Source organism: Amphiura filiformis, chromosome 3 (assembly GCF_039555335.1).
Source record: "Amphiura filiformis chromosome 3, Afil_fr2py, whole genome shotgun sequence".
Classification (NCBI taxonomy): Eukaryota; Metazoa; Echinodermata; class Ophiuroidea; order Amphilepidida; family Amphiuridae; genus Amphiura; species Amphiura filiformis.
The window spans coordinates 62,003,174-62,027,815 of NC_092630.1; the positions used below are offsets into that span (position 1 = coordinate 62,003,174).

The 24,642-nt window shown below is 38.1% G+C and overlaps 1 protein-coding gene across 1 annotated transcript; it reads right to left on the bottom strand.

Annotated features, from left to right (window-relative positions):
• Positions 1-852: 852 nt before the first annotated feature.
• LOC140147735 (sulfotransferase 1A1-like) lies at positions 853-17,367 on the bottom strand. The gene is made up of 7 exons (XM_072169494.1): positions 17,064-17,367; positions 8,574-8,794; positions 6,768-7,021; positions 5,450-5,576; positions 3,658-3,755; positions 3,192-3,360; positions 853-2,358 (listed from the first exon to the last, which is right to left on the bottom strand). Exons 2-7 carry the CDS (start codon positions 8,761-8,763, stop codon positions 2,249-2,251), a joined length of 948 nt encoding a protein of 315 aa, XP_072025595.1. The 5' UTR covers positions 8,764-8,794; positions 17,064-17,367; the 3' UTR covers positions 853-2,248.
• Positions 17,368-24,642: the final 7,275 nt, after the last annotated feature.

Below are 24,642 nucleotides of genomic sequence, written 5' to 3' on the forward strand. Positions count from 1 at the left end.
GATAGTGTTGATCTGGGCTAGCTAGCTAATATGCTTACAGTCCAATTCCTTCAAAAAAGGAAATTGCAAACCAGAAATATTTTATGTAGTCAAAGTACTACTATTTGCCAGTGTTGTCGGAGAAGATCTAGCATACGTCAAAGAACGTACTTCTTCCAAGAAAGGAATATATATTCTTCTGTCGACTTGCTGAAGTCTGGTGTTTAGATTCAACGCAACTGTCAAAATAAGTGGGGACAACTGCATCGCAGTCCTGCTTCCTGAAGATATGTGTGAAAGGTGGAAATAGCACCATAACAGCGCAAGGAGTTAAGTTTGGAGCAAGCAGCGCAAGGAGTTAAGTTTGGAGGAGAAAGCAATGCAAGGAGAAAGCAACGCCATTTTTGTGTGAGGATTTCATACGCAAGAATATTTATAAACTCAAGTATACACTGGACTTCGCTGATTTTCGCAGGACACTTGACTAAGGATATATTACATCAGTCGCCCAGAACATTGCAAGAACTTTATGATCACCAAGAAGAAGAATGCTGGCTAAGTACTAAATAGATAAAGAGTGATTATATTTGATTATTGTGTATGTGCATTTGTTGTCATATATTGTACCAATAATAACGTGCTTTCAATTAAAGACTTAGATTTTGTTAACATAACCAAACAGTGTATTTGTGTTGTGCATTCGTGTGAATTTGGGTAAAAGGTGATTTTGGCCTTGAGTCAAGTACGACTCGTAACACCACCCACCACGAAGTTCCCGAACCACTTCTAAATGAGTCGGGGAAAAGCAAAAAAAAAAAAAAAAAAAAAAACAACAACCAAAAAACAAAAAAACCAACAACTATAACTCCGCTTCTGAATTTAATGATATACTCAAAGAGTCGCAATAGATTATGTAATGCTTTGTTCGTTTCATGCCGATTAGAGTTTGCGACAGGCTATTCATAACAGTGGTACCATTGTTTCGAATAAGGGGTTCCGCCATTAAATTGGTCACTGATCCGGCATCATATTAACGCTCTACACAACAGGCGAGTATAGGCCTAGGAAAGAATAAGTACAGAGAAGGGAAAAGAAAGGAATGATGAATACATTTAATAATAATTATTAGGCCTATATATAACTAAACACATAACAGCACTGGGCAACCATTTGATGATATCAATGCCTTTATTCGTTACGTAATTAATACGCCCAGTCAGATGTATTTCACACCTGCCAAACACAAGTCACACAATTTAGAAAACTGAACGTTGAATGTACACTCTCATGAATATTGATTGGCAACATTTTCCAATATGTCAGCGCTCTAATCGGAAACGATAGAACAGTAGACCCTTCAGAGCGTTGGATATACTCGTCTAATATTAAAAAAGTATAAGAAAACTGACCAGGGGTGGAGATTGTAGTGGACGGTCACGTCAATTTGGCTTGCAAGCAAAACATAATATTGAGCTAAATATTTATCAATAACAATGGCTTTACACTTATCATGCTTATACCAATATCCATCCTCCTTTAAAGGCCAATTCAGTGATCTCAGCGCAAGTGTAAAAAATTAGAAATGCTTATAAATTGCTTACAAGTGATGGATATTCAAATTGTCATTTTGTTTTTTTTTTAAATGAAAAAATTGGCAAAAACGAAGAAAACAGCAGTATTGACCAAGTTGAAGCCCAATTCAAATACATGTAGCAAATTTATATACTGTCAGTAAATTTCATTATTTATTATCATTATCTATAATATTGAAAAATAACACTTTATTTGATGTTTTGCAAAAGTTCATTCTACAAATCATATACTTTGAAAACTTGCTTGATATATTGTTGTGAATGAGTTATGTATGTTTTACAAAAGTGTTGTTGTTTCAGCCCTCTTTACAACATAACTTAAGAACCACAGGACCTACAAAATATCTGTGATATTTGAATTCTTCTACACATTCGCTATAAAATGATCAATGCCATTTTTGCCAAATCTCACTACCATTTGCAAGATGCTGTGAACTATCAAATCGCAACAGTTTAAATAGTTGCTAACCTTAATAGCGCTTAATTATTTAATCACATGTAAGAGATATTTGTTCTCCCGGTGTTTGTTCTGTTTATATATGAAAAGTTATTACTCATGTCCACTCTATAAGCTACACCTTACTTTGAAATTTACATTTTGATATGATTTCATTTGGAACAAAGCCATGATATTTCAAAATTCAGCTAAGATGTCAAAACTGTTTCGTGTCTTGATTTCATTCAAAATCCATGTGGAGACCCGATCCTTCCATCTTCTCTCGATAAAGCTTATTGAATGCTTCGTTTTGAGCCACTGTAAACTGTGTTTTCCAGTCTCCAACTATACCTACAAATAGAGATGATACAAACACAATCAGAATTAATTTTTCTTTAAAACAATATCTTATACAGGGTGTCCCAAAAGTTCCTTTACCACTTTAAAATGCTACATCTCTTGTACAAATTATAGTATTAACAATAACAATATAAATAGATAAAAAAGAAACTTGTACAAATTGTACATAAAACAAGTGATAGCATGACACGTGAAAGTTTTTACTGGTTCATTCAAAACACCGCCAGTGGTGTAGCTAAGGGTTGTGGCGCCCAAGGCTAAGAAGACATAATGGTGCCCCATGCTTGAAACAATTTCGCGCGGAGCGCGAGAAAATTTGCAACAATAGGGCCTACAACTAATAAATTTTGGTTATAATGAAGTTGAATATCGATCTTATTGATCTTTCAAATGATTTTGTGCTGAAATGCGCGCGAAAATGTTCACTTGCATCGCTTAGAGGGGCGCAGAATCGATACTGAAACAGTCAATTCAGCACCCTCTATGGGAGCACGGTGCCCCCTTGCTCCCCCGTAGCTACGCCACTGAAAACCACGAATACGATAGCCTCCTATCCAGAGACCACAGGAAAAAGATTTCAAGAAGGCAATACACATTAAAGCATTAAAAATAATGAGCTATGAATCAACAAAGACTGAGAGTTCTAACATCCAGGAGTTTACAGGACAAAATATAAAGTTGAAGGTAAAAAGGTAACCACCTGCTGACATAATTCACAGTCTCCCTCTACCACATCCACATCGAGGTAGGGATAAAATCTTTGTGTTCGAGTCAAAGGTTTTAAGCTTCAACAATACTGTTATGCTTTCCTTATTTGTTATTACCTTTTCTTATAATAGACGGTGCTCCAATTTTTCCTGATTTACTTTCGACCGTGTTAAATCTTTGTTTCATGCTATCTAGCGTAGCCTTGTCAACTACACGGTCTACGGCTTCGTCCGACAGAGAGCGTCCTAGAAAATCCGCTACTTGGACCACTGCTGTTCTAAGATCCTGTTGAAGTACCAAAATAGAACAGAAGACCTCAGCAAAACCAGCGGTCACTTAAAACAAATGACCATACGGGTATTCCTCACATTTCTGGTTTTTTTTGTCAAAAATATATGATTCCCCCCTCCGGATTACCTCAACCTTTTGAATGTAATCATGTGAAGGTAACTATGTACGAAATGAGCTGCCTGATAATTGCTTGATATCTCACCAAAGGTTCCATTTTCAAATAATGCATACTACGAAAATAACTAAAAGAGAAGGGGATCATAAATATTCATTTGTTTATTTTGAACTCACCCGTTTCATATCTTCATATTTGAGAAATAGGAAATTTTCATCAAGGCGATGTTTGTTCCAAAAGTTCAAGTTGTAGGTAAAGTAGCTCCCACAAACCACTACAAAAACAAAGATAAAAAAGGAAAGTGAGGGGAAATTATGTGAAAATAGACGAGAATTGAGCGAGCTTTTTGATCATTGGCGCCACAGCAATAACACAATCAACTTGGTAGAGGTCACAGGTACAAAGTTGAGAAGTTTAGCTGAACTTCACGACGATTGTTGTATTTAAACCAAATAAATAACATGTGGGATTATTTTTGATACGAAACCATGGACCTCAAAGAAAACGACAAAAGAAAGTTGAACTTTTACACCACTACCCTCTCACAGACACCTCATTCACCCTATCTATGTCATGAGGTGCCACTTTGCTCTTTATAATATTGATTTTGAACCAGATCACCAGAACAGCAGCTGCAGCAGGAAGCCTGTGTTTCTAAATGTAAGAACATTATGACCATCAACTGCACAGCCACCACTTCAAATATACGGACAACCCATCAAGTTTGTCACCGATTTTAAATATCTTGATTCCATGCTCTAGCACCAGTGACCTCTCCCGACGGAAGGTGCTTGCATGGTATGCATTTTGGAAATAGAAGCATCTGTGGAGCATATCAATTTCTAAGCGGTCTTGTAGCAAAGTCATTGTTCATTGAATTTACAACCGTATGATAAAACAAGCGAAACTAGTAACTTTTCGCACAAGATTTGCAATTTAAAGAGAATTGGTCATTGCTCATTGAAATGAAGCTAGTATATGGACAATATACGCGTGCTCTTTCATTTAATGACATAAAATCTGAAAAATAATGTAAGGATCACTCGGGGTTTTGACTTTTAAAACCTATATTTTGGTCAAAAATTGTATTTCAATAGGTCATTTTCAATTATATTCAATTTGCTATAAACATTGAATTGTTATCTGTTGACGTAATGAAAGAAAAAAGCGTTTTTAGGGGGAAGTGTTAGATTTCGCTCGATATAAAAAAAATTCTGATTGGATGAAGGAACATTTGGGGTTTTGACAAAAAACAATCAAGATGCCGCATTTTCCACTAGTCACCAGCTAGAAGCTCACACAGCTCTTATGGTGCTGTGCACTCAAGCGTGTAGTGTAAACACATACTGTGTAGAGACAAGGCACTGCTTCCTTAGAAGCTCTTGGACATAATTGTGTGCTCAGGTGTATCTAGGTGGAAAGTGTGCATAGATGCTTTTATAAGAGAATCGTTTTAGCTCGTTTTGTAGCCAAATATTTCCACGAGGTTAATCTCCATTGCAACCAAATTGTCCTGGATATCACCTGATATAGAAAATAATTACACCCCATTGAATGCCTTACATACAAAAACGGTAAGGGATGAAAAAAATAATCTCTCAAAACCAATTGAAGAAACATATTTTTGCTGACAGTTTCGTCAGTGAACAACTGACTTGTCAAAGCTCGTTGTTAATGTGTCACGTCCGGTAGTGATGTTTATCTTACTTTTAGTGTCCAACAGTTGATCATAAAAATAAAGTTTCTTAAATTGATTTAGAATCAAAAACTCTGTATTTCTTTATCTGATGAACCTGTTTCAAGAACTGTTGCATTGGTTGGCATGGTTGGCGGGACTTTGGCAACATTTAATGGCAAATGCCATTAAAATTAATGTTATCTTATGCTCTTATCCAAACATGCTAATATACATTATGCAATACCATTCTGAGTCAACACACATGTTCTCTTAGATCTATTTATTCTTACTCTCGTCAGTGCAGTACTGTTCAAGGAATGTATTCCACTGCTCATGTTTGGGGTTGAATTTGTTGGGTAGAAGAAAGTGCCACATGGAGACGGCTAGATCCTTGGGATTGCGAAGAACGAACACGATCTGAAAATAAGCCACAATCAATCAATCAATCAATCAATCAATCAATCAATCAATCAATCAATCAATCAATCAAATAATCAATCAATCAATCAATCAATCAATCAATCAATCAATCAATCAATCAATCATTCATTCATTCAATTATTAAATCATTCAACCCGTCAACATGATCAATCGATCGATCCATTCATCCGTCCTCCAAGTCATCCATACACCCACCCATCCACCCAACCATCCATCTATCTTCAACTTCATATCACTACGACCACTTGTGGTTTAGGATATGGATTGTATTCAAACTTACATACAATGTCAAATATCGTCCCCTTTATGCATATATAAATTATGTGAAAACGGGAAAGCGTCAATGTGAATAATAAGCATAAATTAGCAAACCAATACGTTGGTACGTCTGAATTGCATTCTGGTCGCCATCACGAAATAACAAAGGACTGTGTGCCGTACGGTCGATCGAGTGCATGTCCCGTTGAAAACAGGAAGTTAATCGCCGTGGCACTGACGGCAACCAGTTCGGCCCTGTACACGTTTATACCGGGCATTCATACTAATTAATCTTAATTAACTGTTATCACTACGTCCATTATCATTCTTGACAGGATAGTTGATGCTTTTTATTTGTTTCGCTTAATTATTTCTTTATTTTAGGGTATATCATGAACATTCTCACATCTTTATGATTTTTCTTTGTTTTATTTTAACGAATTCTTTAATGGGGTGCTCTTATATTTTTTCATGTTCCTCGTTTCATGCTTGACAATATAGTTTATGTTTTCTAGAATTTATTTCGCCCCTTATGTATTTCTTAATTTTTTGTTTTATGTTTATCTCATTATAGCCCCAATTATAGTTTGATATATTTTGATTTTTTTTTTTTTTGCGGGCGAACTGGTATTGAGTTGAAACGCCTCAAATTCATCCCGATTTCATTCTTCGAATACCCAGAATTCCCCATGCAGTGTGAAATTTAGATAAAGTGGCAACCACCAAGGAGCTGTTTTTTCAAGTTGCTCCGGAAATACATCGATTTGAATCGATAAATTGCAGGATAGTAATAAAAAAATATGATCCATTATACAAAAGCAAAAACTCATCAACAATGATGAGAATAATCGGGGGGGCGTGATGCTGTTGATCGGGTTAAGGGCCTTTAAGTTGGTGTAATCCCTTTACCTTTCCTTTCCCTTCACATATTTGTTTTGGCATCATATGCTCGGGTAGATGTGTCATGAACACTCTAGGAGATGGCCAATCCTTCACTTGCTCATATGTAGGTATCCTCATGTCAGGCGGTAAATGGTCAGGAGGTTTAGCCCCAGGTTGAGTGAAATCAAATTCCATTGGCTTAGCCTGTTTAGTGCGATCGATATTTTCCTCATGTCCATCTGCGAGCACAAGATTAACGATTTCAACTGCCCAGTGTGTTCCTGAAATTGCATAAGGTGAAGTTCCTTGTCACTATTGCTAGAAACCTCGATTACGTTGCCCCATATTTGAAATTGAAAGTGACCCGCAGGGAATCTGCCCTCCCAAGGAAAAACACAGTGCCTATCTGTCTGAAGACTGCACAAAAAGTAATGCAGCTGTTATAAATACGCCTATAACGTCAGAACTAATTATTGTGTTCACAATATTTCAACATAGAAAGAAGGATGATTTATTTACGCGCATTTTGATACCCCATTTTGTCCAATTTCGTTCAATATTATCAACACAGCAGTGTTTTTAAAGAGAAATACGGTACCCGAATTAAAAAGTTGCAGCTATTTGTATTGATTTGAAGTCAGCGCGAAGAGAATGGACGGTTTTCGTGCCACAATGCTTGCGTGAGAACTATTATTGATTGCTGTAAATTGCAACCTTTAAATTCGGGTATTTTTCTTCAAAAGCACTACAGTGTTATGAATATTGAACGACATTTGACAAATGGGGTATCAAAATGCATGCATCCTTCTTTCTATGCATAATTATTGTGGAAACTATTATTAGTTCTAAATGTATGCGTATTTATAACAGCTGCGTTGTGCAGATAATTGTATTCTTTGTTTTAACCAGGGAGCGGAAATATAATGCTGTGCACCTGATACATTAGGCATGTTAGGTGCTGTAACCCGGGGTGGTGAATTCTCAAAATGGCCTGCCAAAAATCGCTTGACCCCCACCATTTGGCCGTGTCAAAAAATCTTTGTTCCCCACTTTCGACGTGCCGAAAAAGCTTTTCACCCTCCTGTTTTTACATGCCAATAAATCTTCTCTCCCTTTGTATCGAAGAAATTCGGGAAGCCAAAGTTAATTAATTATCTTATCATATAATGCAAACAGAGGGAGCAGGAAAATTTTGCATATTTGAACGTGTTCCTAACATTTTTCTTTTTTCTTTTTAGGGCGTAATATAGAATAGAAACGGTCCCCAAAACATCTGAAGCAAAAATTGCATGCCCACTTTCGGTCTGCCAAAAATTGCTTGTACCCCTTTCGACCAGCCAAAAAATGTTTTGCCACCTTTTGATCCGCCAACAAATCTTTGACCACCACCCCCTATAATTTACCAACCCGGGGTACGCATAATTATAGCACCATCCCATAACCCTCATCTTACCAGCCTCCTCCCCCGGGGTGGGTGTACAATCTAACAGATTTGTTCCCAGCTGACGCAATGGCTTTATTGTAATCTACCACCTTACACGGGGGTAGAGTGGTCCGTTCGAAGGGGTGTTAGTGACTTTAAACTAGATAATCCTATTCTTATTTATCTCAAAACGATGAAAATTGCAAAATCAATGTTAAAAATACCTTATAATAAAAGAATATTAGGCGCTTAAATTAAATAGTGATTTTCTTTCTTTTGCCTTATCTGTACGTGTCAAAATCCAAAGGGGGATATATATGCGACAGTGAAACTAACATTTTGTGGAAAAGAAATACAATTCTGTTTCTTATGGAAATGTCCATATGTCTTTACCTGAGTCTCGTTATTACCTGCTTTTGGATACGTTGTTACCCAGATGTCATCATCTCTGACGTCATAATCTTTCAAAGCTTTTACCGCCCTCTCAGACACCATCCAAGGAAACGGTACCCCATCATGAACTACTTCCGAAGGCAAATCGCCTTTTAGGTCAGCCAAGGAAGGCCCTGAAGCTTTTTTCTTCGGCTTTTCATCTGCCATTTTGACTTCATCTACTGATATTTATGTGAAGCTGTGTGGTAAAAGTGGTAAAAAGAAGTGGTAAAGTATGTTGTAAAATGGGGACCTACAGTAAAATTGTTAGATCACATGGGTTGTTAGCTTGTTATAACTATTATAAAAAATAATCTCTTCTTAAATTTGACGGGCTGTTCCAGTACGGTGCGGACAAGGAGAACGTCGATGATGGGGTGCCACGGACAGCGAAGGCAGCGAAGAATAAAATAATGTTCGCGAAATTTTATCGAAAATAAAATAGCTTAAAATATAGAAATGAAATAAAATAGACCGATTCGCCTCGTCATTAATCAAATTCTAAACCTCTAAAACCCGCGTTACGCAATCGACGCATTTCACCACCGGCCGCTTATTTAATAATTTCACTACTTGTGTCTATGGCGCCCGGCTATGGCGTCACATTTGCTTTACGCATTTTCCGACGCAAGTAACGCTTTTGACTCTGAGTTGATAATTTAAGTTTTAAACATCGACAAGAAGCTCGGTCGTATTTAACATAAGATCATTATACAAACAAGTGGCCATGAACATTATACAACATCATAATATTCATTTGCTTGTATTAGGACCCGGTGCTTAATCTCGCCGATTACCTCTGCGTCGTCTCGCAGCATTTCGATGGCTCTACTGCGTCTTGCAGTTTCAAGCCGCAGCACGCCGATGAATTAATATAGTGTAGCCATATACCTGGTTGCGAATTCGCGAGCAGTTATGGGCATCGAGTTCGCAACATCTTGCCATCTTCTTGCTCTGCGGTTTGCCATTCATTACTCAAAACCTTTATATTAATGTTTATTGTAGTACGTACTTGAGTTTACCCACCGTGAGCAATTTGCGGATCAGTCGATATAATCCGGCAAAGAATCAACGCACTCAAGGACACTAATTTGTAAGGGTATTGTTGTCAAGTGTTATAAGCCGGTTGCGAGAAATGTAGGAGTTGGGCCGATCAAGCCGATGAACGGGTGACTGAACATGGCTTTTCATCGAGCAGACACACATTTTGTTAGTGCATATCGCAACAGTATTTTATTTCTCAGCATAGGCGCATCGGCTTGGGTTTGCGTCTTGGGTTGCGGGCACGCCGCAGACTTTATCGGCGAGATTAAGCACCCAGACCCAAACAACCTATTGTTTTTAATACTAAAATTGTATTGTTATTTCAAACATTGTGTGTTGTTTATTGCCAATGTTATTACTTTGATTGTTGTTTTATGTGACATGTAAACTTGAAATCTGAGTTTCGAAAAGTTAAACTTCCTTGATGGATGTACGTACGTAATGGTCACTCTGTACTAGGGTGATTCACAAAAAATGAAATTGGTATTTTTCAACGGGACACCCCCTCATTTTGTTCATTTTGATAATAAAATCATACCTGCAAAATATGAAAAAATTCAAAAAAGTTTAGGGTGCTACCGGTCAATGAACTTTTGTACACAAAGTCAATGGGATTTATGAGCCATTTTCTTTACAACACAAAAAAGCCATGTTAATTTTCCCTGATTGTGCCAAAAATATTTGTCATAGTGTGAGTAATGTCCTTAAAATAACTGCTAAAGAAAATTGTAAAAATGTTAACCCGCTTTCCAGAAAATTGAATTTTTGTGAAAACTGTTACATTTGGGGCAAGGCAGTTGCTGGAACAGCCAAAATATTATGGTACTTGGCTAATATAAAGTTGTGTTTATGTGGCTCTAGTTCTTTCTTTTTTTTGGTGTGTCAAAATGATTGAAATGTATGTAGGTTTGTAACTGTAAATTATGTTATTCAAGTGTTGAATGTGTGTAGGTTTGTAATTTTATGTAAGTGTAGTGTAATGTTTAATGTGTAATCCAGTACTAGTAAATGTGTCTTAGCCACTCTAGCTCTTGTCACAAGTACCTTGCACAAGGTGTAGTTTTGAACTGGCCACTATCCAATGTTGTGACCCCAATTTATATACATTTCTTTTCAACCATGGTGAATCTAATCCTTCCTGTGGTCATTCAATTCAAACAATACAAATCTTCATCAGGTATGGCCATAATGACCACCCCTGATACAGATGTATGGATTTTGATAGTTACATAAGATTTCAAAAGCTGGTATCACCATTGGGGTAAACTAATATGTGAAGAATTTTAATCTTTTTTTTATCAACAGTTCAGTTCAATAAGGTATAAATTTGGGGTGCCTGGTGGGATTCCAGGGGATATCCCAGGGTATTCTTTTCTTGAGCTCCACTCCCTCTGTCACTTTTGAAACATTTTTTATTATTACAGTCAACTATGAACTTTAAATTGGTAAAAACCCATGTTTTCACAAAGTATAGGTATATCATTGAACATTTACTTCAGTTTTGCAAGCCTGGTAGACTTTTTTTCACCCTACTCTGTACGTAGCCTACAAGAGGTAGAAAGGAAACTTGACCGGATTTGAGTACATAACGGTGAAGGTTATTATAGTAGCTTAATAAGCATGATATTGGTTAAGGTAGCCCAGGCGAGATCAGAGTGATTTTCTGTAATATTTAACTCAAGGCTTTTATATTTGGTCAGCATACTACCTTAGGTAATCGACTTCTAAAAATCACGCCAAATTGGTCCGCACATGTTGGTTGCTATGGAAACGGCGGCCATTTTGGATTTTGAAAGGATATAGTTTGCTCGCAGTTTTTCACCTCCTTAATCTAATTTTTTTCTTCTAAAAATTGAAAGAATGGATAGCTAAAGATATCTTGAAAGTTACAGAAAGAAAATAACCAAAAATAATAATTTCGAGGGTGAACGACCTTGAAAATTCCAAGTTTTGCGATTTTCTGCATTTTTTCGGGCGTAATTGCCTATGTTTCGCAAAATAAAAGAATTTTCAATATTCCTTCTGTAAATGTCTTAGAAATGGTTTTTCCACCACTCCTGTGGAATTTCAGCTAATTTGGACATGGGGTATTGAAAAAAAAGCTGCGCGCAAGATGCTGCCTTTAAGAAAATGGCATTCTGCGCTAATTGGATTTAAAGTCTAGAAACACTGTTTTTTAAAACATTTTGCGGTAATTATGCAAATTTTGAGCCGTTGCATCAATATTTTATTCACACAATTACTATTTTAGCCCAAACCACTAAATAAAACAATGTAATACATAAGAAATACAATACATGTATGCGTTTGCATAGGCAAAAACCAAGCGGATCACATTTTTGCGTCACGTAATTATCTTTGAATGCCCACAGATTTGGAACCAAACGTCCGATTGGAATCGAATAAAAAGCAAATTAAAGCTAAAATTGCAAATTATTTTATAAAAGAATAATCCAAAAATGTTCATTTTACTCATTTGTACTGATTCTTCTTTCCAGGGTTACCTTAATGTGGTAATTGTCACATTAAACAGTTTTATTTGTGTCATTCATTTCAACTTAATTTGTCAAAATTATATAAATTTATTGAAATGAAATAGATTAAATAAAATGAAATAAAACTCTTTATATATCATATCTAAATTTCGTCTCATTAAGATTCATATCATGACATGAATATTTCGCCTCGGCCACTTCTTGATTATTCACATATCGAGGGTTGACAAAGAGAAGGCCTTAACTCACTTTTGGCCATGTTGAGATTTTGGTACCAAAATCATCTGTAATACCCACAGATTCTTAAAATCATAAGCCTTAACTCAATTCAACTTCCTATTACATCTATAGCACAATAATACTTGGTCACATCTCAATGCAAAAATATTATTTTACTCATTTTTCTCAAAAAGGCATTTTTTGAGTAAAGGCCTTCTGTTTGTCAACCAGGGGCTATTTTAGGAGAAAAAAGTCACTGTACGTTAGCAAACGTAAATCTCAAAGATCAGCTAGCGGAGACAAGCTTGAGGGGAAGGGGTTGCTGGCAGAGGGGTTGTCTCCCCTCGAGTTCTGTAAACTTTTACAAATCACGCATTTTACTGACTCGTTTTTGACGTCAATGACTGACAGCTGAGAGCAAATCAATCAGACATACCAAATTGCATTCTGAATACGAGGAATAGCATTAACTGATATCAAATAATTTTGAATTTTTGAAATTTGCAATATAATACAAATCTTATGATATTTTTGACATTTTACAGTCCTCAAAGTAAAGTTTATCAATCTAATGATATGCACTTAAAGTTGAAAATTTATACATGTCTGGTTCACTAATGTATTCACCAATGTATTTGATTAATTTATTTAATTGACTTGTCATTATTTTTGATTACCTACAGCTCCATGAAAGTACACACTAGGATCATTAATGTCATTAAGTTTATGGTATTGATATGCAAAAATGAATACAAACTCTGCAAAAATGCGTAAAATGTACACAGGTGCCTACACTTGCACGAAATTAATATCTGTAAAAGTTGCATATAAATTTCATTACAAAAGATTAAACACACTCTTCATGAACTGAATGTCTACAGTGCTCAACTTAAAACACTAAGATGTTCAGTCCATAAACAGGGTGTTTATTTTCTACAATCAATATACAGGGTGAGTAAAAAAAGTACAATAGTATAACCATTTTCTTAACCTCATTGACACTGAAGTAGAAGTAGAGGAAGCATTACTTTTATTTGAAGAGCTTTGTTACAAAAGCCCTTACATCCACTTTTTGAGAAAAACAACTTGTTTTGTTCGATTTGATTCAATTTGGGTTCGGATAAAGTGTTGATGAATAGGTTTGGTACAATTTTAAAGCCTTACTATTTGTTTTATTATTTCTTTTATATCGCGCCTTTTGTGGATGTAAGGGCTTTTGCAACAAAATAAATCTACCCCTTTCTAGAAACCACCTTTGCAATCAAATTTGAGCCCATTTGTTTGCACTACTTTATGTAACTTGACTACCCGGGCTTGACTAATGCTCTCAAAATCAAAAAGAAAAATTGAAATATCTCATTAACTTTTTAATTATGAATTTTTAATTAAATCCGGCAAAATGACATTATTGATCATTTCCGAAGCTATAGCTTTCGTTAATTACAATGATTTTTTTCAAACATAGTGACCCCAAGACAGTTCCTTTTGGTTTTAATAATTAAAGAACATTCTAGGCTACTATTATACATGCATGCCATACAGGCTGCGCACTTGCTTTTTTTATTGGTGTCCCCAGTGGCATATCAGCGGTGAGCGGGGATGAAAATGTTTCTGATGGTCATTATTTTTGGCCTGTTACTGGGACAATTGCGCACGAAACACGCAAAACCTTTCCATTTTACCCTATTCTAGCACAAACAAAGGTGATATGTTGTGGTAATTAATTTATTTTTGCCCCCATATTAAGGTGTTTAACGGTCTAAACAAGAAGATGCATAGGGCAATTCTGGACAATTTCTGTCCGATTGGGCAGCCCCACGCCTGTAGCGGATTTTCTCGTCCAGGGGCTTTCCCCCACGAGTGACCGAAACATTGGGAGGAAAGGGCGTTACCAGAGGCGTTGTGAGGCAATATTTGCTTGACTGCCCCTACCAATTGAATGTTTGACTGATCACCACAAACTATACAATATAGGACATAGGATTTCCCGACTTGATCAGTCTTACTTTGTAGGGGAACTTCTTTAATTTCTTAGTCATATTTCGGGCTGAAACTAGTATAGAAATATTTTAAGCACGGATTTTTAATTCTCACTGCACGGATTTCTATTCTCACTAAAATAGCCCCTGTAAAACCCTCGATATGTTAATTAGCCACGCCCACTTGCATGAATATTCATATATGCTAATTAGCCTCGCCCATCTCATGAATATTCATATCGTGACGTCACTTCGTGTCACCTGACGGCACTTCGTGTCAAGTGACGTCTTTTATTCTTGTTAAGATCATATTTTCCGATTTTTGCACATTTGGCGCCTTTTACATGTTACAAAGCGCTTTACACATGATTTATACCGCTGTAGTTTAGAATGTCAGCTGCCATACAATGCCCAAAGTGTTATCATATCTTTAGGCGGCGCTCAATGGACAATATTCATAACAGCTCCCAATTTCACTCCTGGGTAGCTTCAGGTAAGTAAGGTAAAGCGCCTTGCCCAAGTGCACAACTCGATGACAGCGCCGAGGCTCGAAACCGCAATCCACCGCTTGCAAGGCAGAGCCCGTACCGCTCCCTGGTACCGCTGCGCCACCGTGCCCCATATAGACTCGCTTGCCAGTCCTATATACGCCGTACCTATGTATATTGAGGACTGGGTTACGCCATTTTGGATGTCAATTAGCTCGAGATACTCTAGCTAAAATACAGGTTTACATTTACTATCTTACATTATCTTGCTGTATTTCAGCTAGAGCTCCAAACGACAAGCTTCCGGGTTTTTTGGAGAACAATACTGTTACGTAAGATGAAGAAGAAACCCGCCTCGGAGCCCGCCCTACTCATTATTTCATTGTACTTATTGCAATTTGCCTCCACACATTACGTAATCAACACAAAGCTTTTGTGAGGATTAGTGAGTGGATAAGAAATTGACAGTGGAGGATACGAAGGACACGCCGATTGTTAGTTGTCAATCATGAATTGCCGCAACGTATTAATATTTTACTGCATGGCATTCCGCAAACACCAAGACAAATTATGCCGTATTTTTCCCAAGATCATCTCATATGAAGTAAGCTGAATGCGATCTGTACTTTTGTAACATTCCGATCGCTTTTGATCACCTATTATTAGACGTTCGCTTTTCGTATCTCTTTCCTTGTTGGAAAGGTATAACATTGACGAGATAGGAACATGTACCTAACATCCGGGACCTACTCTGCCGTGTTTGGCTGAGTAACGGTACATGAACACGGTCTTTTGTGCCTATGTAAATTAGTCATTGTGTAAAGCTGTGTTTATACCCATGGGTTACTCATCAGACTGAATCATTGTCGTTGACTGCACAAGTTATGCGTGCAATTCTAGAGAACGTTGACCGACAGAGGGTGTCAATATAGGCCTACGTGTCGCTCTTGAAAAACAACGATTCATGCGCATGCTCAGCAGGCAAATACGACGGCGATTTAGTGCACTGACCATGCGTGCGATTCAGATTTCTGCAAAAGCGATTGAGTATAAATGCATCTTTAGAAATGACCGACGATTGTGTGTTCTCAAGTGGGTTTTATCATGTTAAATAGTGACCTGACACACATTTGTATTGGTTCGATCAAGCATTGATTTTTTGTACTGGATCGTTCAAGCATCTCCAACAAATTTTTCAATGTAAGTGCCTCTGGCCGAAGTAAAAACGGATACTATGGCCAGAGTTCTAGGGCTACCTATTATCGGCGAATTTGCTTGAAAACACGTGAGTTCATGTTGTGTAAACATAATTAGCATAGACACAAATGAAATTACGATGCAATACAATGCAATTTGAATGCGCAGCAGATCTATAGAAATAACGTTGCCCGGTTTTATGCAGAATTAGACCCTGTCTGATGTTAATGGGAAATACACACTTAACGATTTGCGCCGGTTAGAAACTTGAAAAAAAATCTTTAAAATTTCATCAATGTATATAAAAGTGGTACCAACCGTATTGTGCTTGCTAATTTAAGACTCGGTTGAAACAAAATTAAGGATCGAAAGCATTTTAGTGTCCAAAAAGGCAAAATTATCGTCAAAGTTCTGCCGAAATCGGCACCCTTGCGAAGGGTTCAGAATTCGAATCGGGAACGAAAATATCCGATCTTTGCGATCAAAAACACAAAATTACAACTTTAAACATACTATTGGCAAAAGACATTATTACCAAACAATACAGAATAGAAAATTTGACATCATTTTCTCAAAATATTGAAAAAATTTGCTCACTAGACATCGAAAAAGTACGCAATCCAATTCCCGTTCAAACGCGTGGGAAACTGAAAGTGCGATAATCGTGACTAGCCCCATAGATACAGACTTTAAGGTACATATTTCGAGGTGCATAACAGACACCAAATTTGTGTCATAACAAACACCAAATTGGTGTCGATGACCTGACATGCATGCATTCTTTTGTGATGGTCTTTCAATTTGTACCGAGTGTCCTTGGCAGACTTGACTATGCTTCAGTGGTCATGAAAGGATTCAATAGATAACCTCTGCCCCACTAATCCCCAGCTATTGTCTGAAATTGCACCTCGGAAGATATATTATAACAACTCAGTCCCTCAAATGATAGTCATATAACGACCAAAAGATAAATGACTGACTATCATTGAGGACTGAGTTCCGCAGTCTACGTAGAGATATAATAATGTACAATAATGTATACATACCGTATATCAGGTTTGTGAAATGCACTTGTTACGTGCAACTATGAAATACGCTCTACCCCGGCTCTAACATACGATATAAATGATATAGATATGGCCTCGTTCGCGCCTGGTAAGTTATATTGACTTTATCAAGCAAAATACTATCCCCCCTTACAACCTATCTACAGGTCCAATTTCTATAATGAGGTGTCACCGGACGTGGTATAGATAATAATTATCATTGTTTGCACGGTTGCGTAACTTGCGTTGGACCTCGGTCAAATTATGCAGTCAACACATGGTGTTCTTCACCATAGGAGCTGGTGTCCCAGACACACAGATTACAATATTTATTTAATGAATCAGCTATTTTCATAACGAGAGGCTTTTGAGCGATGTATACGCTGGCGAAGTTACGTAATTAATCGGATTAACTACCATAGCAATAGGTCAAAACAATTTTGAACAAATCGCGCTGCACTACAAGCAAGTTAAACTAATCACCTGTGTATGTCTGCAATCATAGATTGAATACAATACTGGTCTTTTCAAAGATACTAATCTTACAGGTGCAAGTGATCAGCATGATATGGTTCAATGCAGAGGTACCGCGTGAACGTATCAGTGCAGCGCGGTATATTCAACAATTGTTATGACCTATTGCTATGGTAGTTAATCCGATTATTACGTAACTTCGCCAGCGTATAATGTGCAGGAATCTGGTTTGGATTCCAAAGGGAGTGTGCCTGCAAGAGACACAGCCATCAGAAAAGGAACGGCTCAGATGGCGCGCCAAATAAGTTAGCAGTTCAGAAATTGATATTTTTCCCAGCCTTGAAAAAACGTAGGCAGAGCTGGGAATCAAACCCGAGACCTTGCGGTTCTGAAACTCAATGCATTACCACTAAGCCAACTAGCAATTTACTGCGAGAAGTTTGATAGTAATCCTCAACGCACTGAATGGTCTATTGTTCTATTGTGTCCGATTTGAGCGCTCATATTGGAAAATGTTGCCAATCAATATTCATGAGAGTGTACATTCAACGTCCAATTTTCGAAATTGGGTGACTTGTGCTTGGCAGGTGTAAAATACATCTGACTGGGCGTTTTAAATACGTAACGCATAAAGGCACTGGCATCATCGAATGGCTGCCTATAGTGCTATTAGTGTTAGGCCTATGTGTGTGTGTGTGTGGGGGGGCTGTGTTTAGTTTCTATAATAATTATTATAAGGTCTACATTTATTTGTCATTCATTTCTTTTCCTTTCTCTGTACTTGCTAAAGTATCACTCCCTCTTCTTATCTCCCTTCCCTTCTCCATCCCCTCTTACGTTTTGTCCCCTCTCATTCCTATCATTTTCCTTACCTTTCTATTTATTTACGTCTATTTATTTATTTCTCTTTATTTCTTCCTCTTTCTCTCTTCCTCCAGTCCCCTCTCATTCTTCATATCCCCTCCTCCAACCTCATCCCCTCCCAAGACCTCTCACAGAAGAGCTGCCCCCCCTTCAGTACGCCACTGATTATGACATTCTCCTTCTTAAAATAAAATAAAATAAAATCTCAATTTGTAAAACAACTTTTATATAAGCCTATACCGGTATACTTTATATAGGCCTATACCGGTATACTTATTATATGTTACATGCATACGTAGCTCCCGGGACGTAGCTATTTAATACCATTATTGTACTATGGCAGCCTTGATGCGTAATCATTCAGCAGGGGCATTCAATTTATTTAAATGAAGCACCTAATGTCAGTGGGGTGACAACGAACTATGCATTAGCGGCTAATGTGTGCCTTTTGTGCTTACGGCTACTCAATCACACCCTTGGGTTTATGTATAACAATAGGTACTTTTCGTTCCATTAAGCGCTTTCACGCGACTTGCATTTGATCACTTATTGACAGTAGCCTGCTAGGTAAAGCGTTAATACACTGTCGGGTCAGCTTACCGATTTAATGGCGGAAGCCCTTTGTCCCAAACAAAAGGTACCTTTCGATGAATAGCTTGTCAGATTTCAAATCGGCACAAGGTTTCAATGCGTTACGTAATCTATTTCTTCTCCTTTCTATATAAGCTCCTTGGTAATCCTTGATATTGCTGAATAGAATAAATCAATACTGATATTTATCTAATCATGGAAGTAAGCATTACGTTTGGGTTTTGGAAAGAACCTTCTGTTAAATCTGTTAAATCATGCATGACTCAATTACAAATCTCTACATCCCTTTCTTCTTGTCTATTGATATTTTGAATAGTGTTTATCTTTCCCTAATAGATAGCGCCCTGATCGATTCTTCCTGCATATCAATATGCTTCATTTACATTACATTACAGAGATCGGACACTAATCCCTACCATAACAAACCATGTATAGACTCTACATGCAAATACAGGTGATATAACAGGTCTATATTACAGGATTAGATTAGTAAACTATGATCTATTTGCAAGTATTATATTGATTGAGCAGGAAAGATTTGATACTATTTTTTGTATAGTAGTCTAGTTGCCGGCGTGCGTTATTTCTTTCTGCAACCATAATGGGCCGCAATGCGATAACACATAGTACATACATGTAATTAATAGGCCTATGAGGCTAGATATAACACGAGTTTATTACCATTATTATTTCCTCTTACTTAATAAAATAAAAAAGAAATCGATAGAATTAAAATTCTATAACGGTTTACCTGGGGTTCGAACCCACAACCTTTGTATCCATAGTCTAATGCCTACACGACTGTGCTATGATTCGTTGTGCCAGAAAGGTGTTTGTTTATGATACTTATTGATTACGGAATAAACTGCATACACATAATATACTATTACTAGTATAATAAATACGAATATAATCCTAACCCTAACCCTAATCCCTAACCCTAACCCTTACCCTAACCCTAAACCCTAAACCCTAACCCTAACCCCTAACCCCTAACCCTAACCCCTAACCCCTAACCCCTAACCCTAACCATAAGACCCTAACCCTGACAATAATGAACCTTGCCTCGGACTATGCGGTTAGTGATATATTGCGGCCCATTATGGTTGCAGAAAGAAATTACGCTGCCGGCGTCAGGTATAGATAAATTTTTTTTTTTTATGATGATGTCATGTATGATGCAAACTCATAGGTGTTGTGCGTTTGGCAAGTTGGGAGGGGTGGGGGTTCAAAATGACCCCATAGGATTATAAAATTGCTCAAATACCTCTTTCAAATATATCAAATTATTTACATAAATAAACAAAAATAAATAAATAAATAAATAAATAAATAAATAAACGAAAAAAATAGAACAAATTGCAGCGTAACATTAAAATCATAAATATCACCATTGCTGGCAGGAGGACTCGAACCAACGATATTGACATTAGCAGTCTGATGCTCTACCATTGAGCCATGACAGCATCTAGTGATGGGGGTCGAGTTTTTAGCTTATACAGTGTTTGTCTGTGATAATACCGCCTCGTGAAAGAAATAAATATAAAATCTCAATTTTTAATTTAAATTTATTTGATAATTTTCTAACTTATATTTTCTTTAGAGCAGGGACAAATATTTCCCCTTTTATCCAATTTGACCGCTAAATAAGAATATATATACTTCTTTTATTACTAATTTAATTCCGCGATTAAGCAATATCAAAGATTAATGTCAAGCATCGCACAACAGATATTTAGTTAGCTTAGTAGTCTTGCACAGTGCTTTTTAACCGCGAGGTACCGAGATCGATTCCCACCGCTGCCTGCAATTTTTTTAAAGACTGGGAAATAATAACTTGACATTCGCCGCTGACATTCGTACTGCAGAAGCGGAGTTATAACTTGTTAAACTTTGCTCCTTCCGTAAAAGGGTACATTATTTTGGCACTACATTATTTCTTTTTTTCCACATTACTGGTATTAAATATCTCTCTCTCTGTGTCAGGTGGCGCTGTGTAGCGCTGCTGTGGTCTTCACAAGAGTACGCCATCTCACTCGATCTGATGCCAAGTGCGTTGCACCTTGCATTCCCTGGTTAGAAACCAGCTTCACGTCATTAGTCCAAGATGTTGGTGGACGTCCTCTTCCTCGTTTGCCTTCCATAGCCCCTTGCAAAATCTGTTTTTCTACACCTCCATGTTTCCTGACAATATGGCCAAAGTACTTCAGCTTTCTCTCCATTATGCCGCTTCTGATGGTTAGACTAGTACCAATCTTGTCGAGGATCTAGGAATTTGTTCTCCTGTCTTTCCATGTCACTCGTAGAAGCCTCCTGTAACACCACATCTCAAAAGCATCTACTCTTTTCCTATCATTCTTGGTCATAGCCCAAGACTCGCATCCATAAGTGGCAATGGAAAACACAGTTGCACGAAGTAGGCGTACCTTGAGGTCAATGGATAGGCCTCTGCTTTTCCATATGCTTGACATGCCCTGCACAGTTGTCCTTGCAATAGCCAGTCTTCTCTTAATTTCAGTTGTGCTGTCACCACTGTTGTTAATCATTGAACCCAGATATTCAAATTGCTTCACCTCCTCAATCTGCTGTCCATCTATCACAAACTCATCACTTTTCCGCTCTCTGTCTACAACCATTATTTTTGTCTTCTTTGTGTTCTGGAGAAGGTGTTTTTCTTCGCTGGCCTCTTTGATGCGCTTCAAAAGATCAATCAGCTCTACTCTGCTGCTACAAATAAGAGTGGTATCATCGGCGTACCTCAGGTTAGTAATTCTTGTACCGCCAAACTTCACTCCACCTTCAAACCCCTCCAAAGCTGTTCTCATTATGTCTTCAGAGTAGATGTTAAATAGGTTTGGTGATAGCACACAGCCCTGTCGTAAGCCTCTTCCAATCTTGAACCAATCTGTGTCTCCACTACTTGTTCTGACTGCCGATTCTTGGTCTTCATATAAGCAGCTGATCAGATCCACAAGATGACTTGGGAAACCCATCTTTTCATAGTTTCCCACATCTGAGGGTGGCTAACACAGTCAAAAGCTTTACTGTAATCTATGAAGCACATGTAAAGAGGAAGTCTATGCTCTCTGCATTTCTCAATCACATTCCTGATATTGACAATTTGGTCCCTAGTACCCCTTCCTTCACGAAATCCTGCCTGCTCATCAGCTATTTCTTGCTCCATTTTGTACTTCATTCTCTTGATGATGATCTTCAGAAGCACTTTACTTGCATGACAAATCAGGCTGATGGTCCGGTGATTGGCACACTCTTTCAAATTCCCTTCTTTGGCAGTGGAATAAATACTGCCCTGCACCAGTTTCTCGGCCATTTCTTCTTTTTCCAGATGATACCACATAGACGCCACATTAGGTCTATCCCTTCTTTCCCAGTTGCCTTCCACAACTCAGAAGCTACATTATCAATGCCAGGTGACTATACTGAACCCATCGCCTTTTGATGGCTACACTTTCGGTAAGAGTGTTACCTCTCTCATCATTTATAACATCCATCCTGGGGGTCCACTTCTTGGTAAGTTCTTTGGCAATACCAAAAGCTATTTTTGAGTCACCCTTACATCTTTCCATTTCCACACATTTCCTTTCGATGTAGTTTCTTTTGTCCTCCTTAACACTTTTGGAGACCTCTTTGTTTAAGTGTGCCCATTCTTCCTTTCCTCCATCTGCCTTTGCTCTCTTCCTGTCATCAGCTAGGTTTAAGGTCTGCTGAGAGATCCACGGCTGTTTCCGTTTCATCTTTCTAGGGATGTACTTCTTTGCTGTGCTCTGGACTGCTTCTTTCATGTCTTCCCACAATTCATTTGGGGTCTGCTCCTCTTCATTAACTTTCAGTAACTCGTCAAACCTGTTCTTCACATCTACTGAATATTGAGTGGGAATGTTGTCAACATCATACCTGGTAGGTGGTGCATTGCCTCTCTTAGCTCTCAGTTTTAGTTTTACTTTGGCTACAAGTAGCTGATGGTCACTACCACAGTCAGCGCCTGGTCGTGTCCTGACATTTTGGAGTGATGTTCTCCACCTCTTCCTGACCATGATGTAATCGATCTGGTTTCTTGTTCTATCTCCTGGGCTCATCCAAGTCCACAGTCTCCGTGGATGCTGCTGAAATAACGTGTTCCCAATGACTAGGTTATTAGCTTCACAAAATTCCTCCAGTCTGTCTCCACGTTCATTTCTGATCCCAAGTCCATATTGGCCTATACACCCAGTTTTCTCCTTCATTTTGCCAATCTTAGCATTCCAATCCCCCAGTACGATGAGTAAGTCTCTTCTAGGTATACTATCCATAACTCCTTGTACCATCTCATAGAAGTCTGTCATCTCGCTCTCTGATGCATCTGATGTTGGTGCATACACTTGTATGATAGATACATTTAAAGGATGTCCTTGCAGTCTTACAGTCATCACTCTTTCATTTATTGGATTATATCCCAAAACACACTTGGCTGTGGTTCTTTCTATTATGAAACCCACACCTCCTCGTTTCCTTCCAGTATCTTTTCCAGAATAGATGAACATACTTCCATCATCTGTAGTGAACCTCCCTTGACCAAGCCACCACAACTCTGTTACTCCTAGGATCTTAATATTGTTTGCAACCATCTCCTTCTCCACAACTTCAATCTTTCCTCCTGACATACTGCGTACATTCCATGTAGCAATATTTATTAGCTTCCTTAAAGGGGTGCTGTTCCTTTCCTTCCTGGGACCGTCAAGAACAGGACTTCCTGTAGCAGGCTTTAATCCTGATCTGTCATCACCAACAGGTGTACTCTGAGCAGCATCTCTCTCTTCCCCAGTAGCCATTGACGTATCTTCCGGCCCGCGGGTCGCACCTTCCGATACCATCGTTTTCTTTTGACTTTGTACTCTCATGCTTACATTCAAGGCCAAATAGTACGGTGGGTGGCCAGGTCCTTCCGTACCAACAGTAGAGGGCCATTCCTGAGTTCTTACAGTACTAGCCTCCTCTTGACACAAACCATCTCCCTGGATGCCAGATATGAGCTTTGTGTAATTGTGTTTTGTCGTTGACCATACGGTTGATTCCTCCGGCGCAACACATACATCAATGCTGTTGACCACTGACGACTATTTAAACCATAGCTAGTATTCGCTATTTACCCATAGCTGGGTTACAGAAGGTTCACCCTACAAAAGTGTCCCTTCCTCCTGCCTACTCATACCACACTGGCGAGGTAACATGGTAGAGGCTGGATGAGCTCCGAGTTGGAAGAGAGGAGTTCTTGAAGTCAGCTCTTGCTGTTATACTGACAGGGGGTCATAATTGGCGGTCACTTCAAATCATCCCCAACTGAACGAGGTTCAGGAATGTCCTCTCTTGAACAGGATTTAGCCAAAGCAAACAAAGACTTATACATACATAAGTATAAGCTTATTATCCTCTTCAATAATAGGATTAAAGATTGGTGCTTGACTGGAATTACGTGCTAGTGTCATTGGTTATTGTTAAAAGGTAATAAGGTGTGTAATTGCAATATCTCCTCTGAATAGGAAAGACTCTCTACATCGAACCATGGATGCTGATGGTTCGCAATACTGTTATTAGCTGTTATTTAGGGGAAGGTATCTTCCAACCCCAAATTCAAATGAGATACATGGAAGCT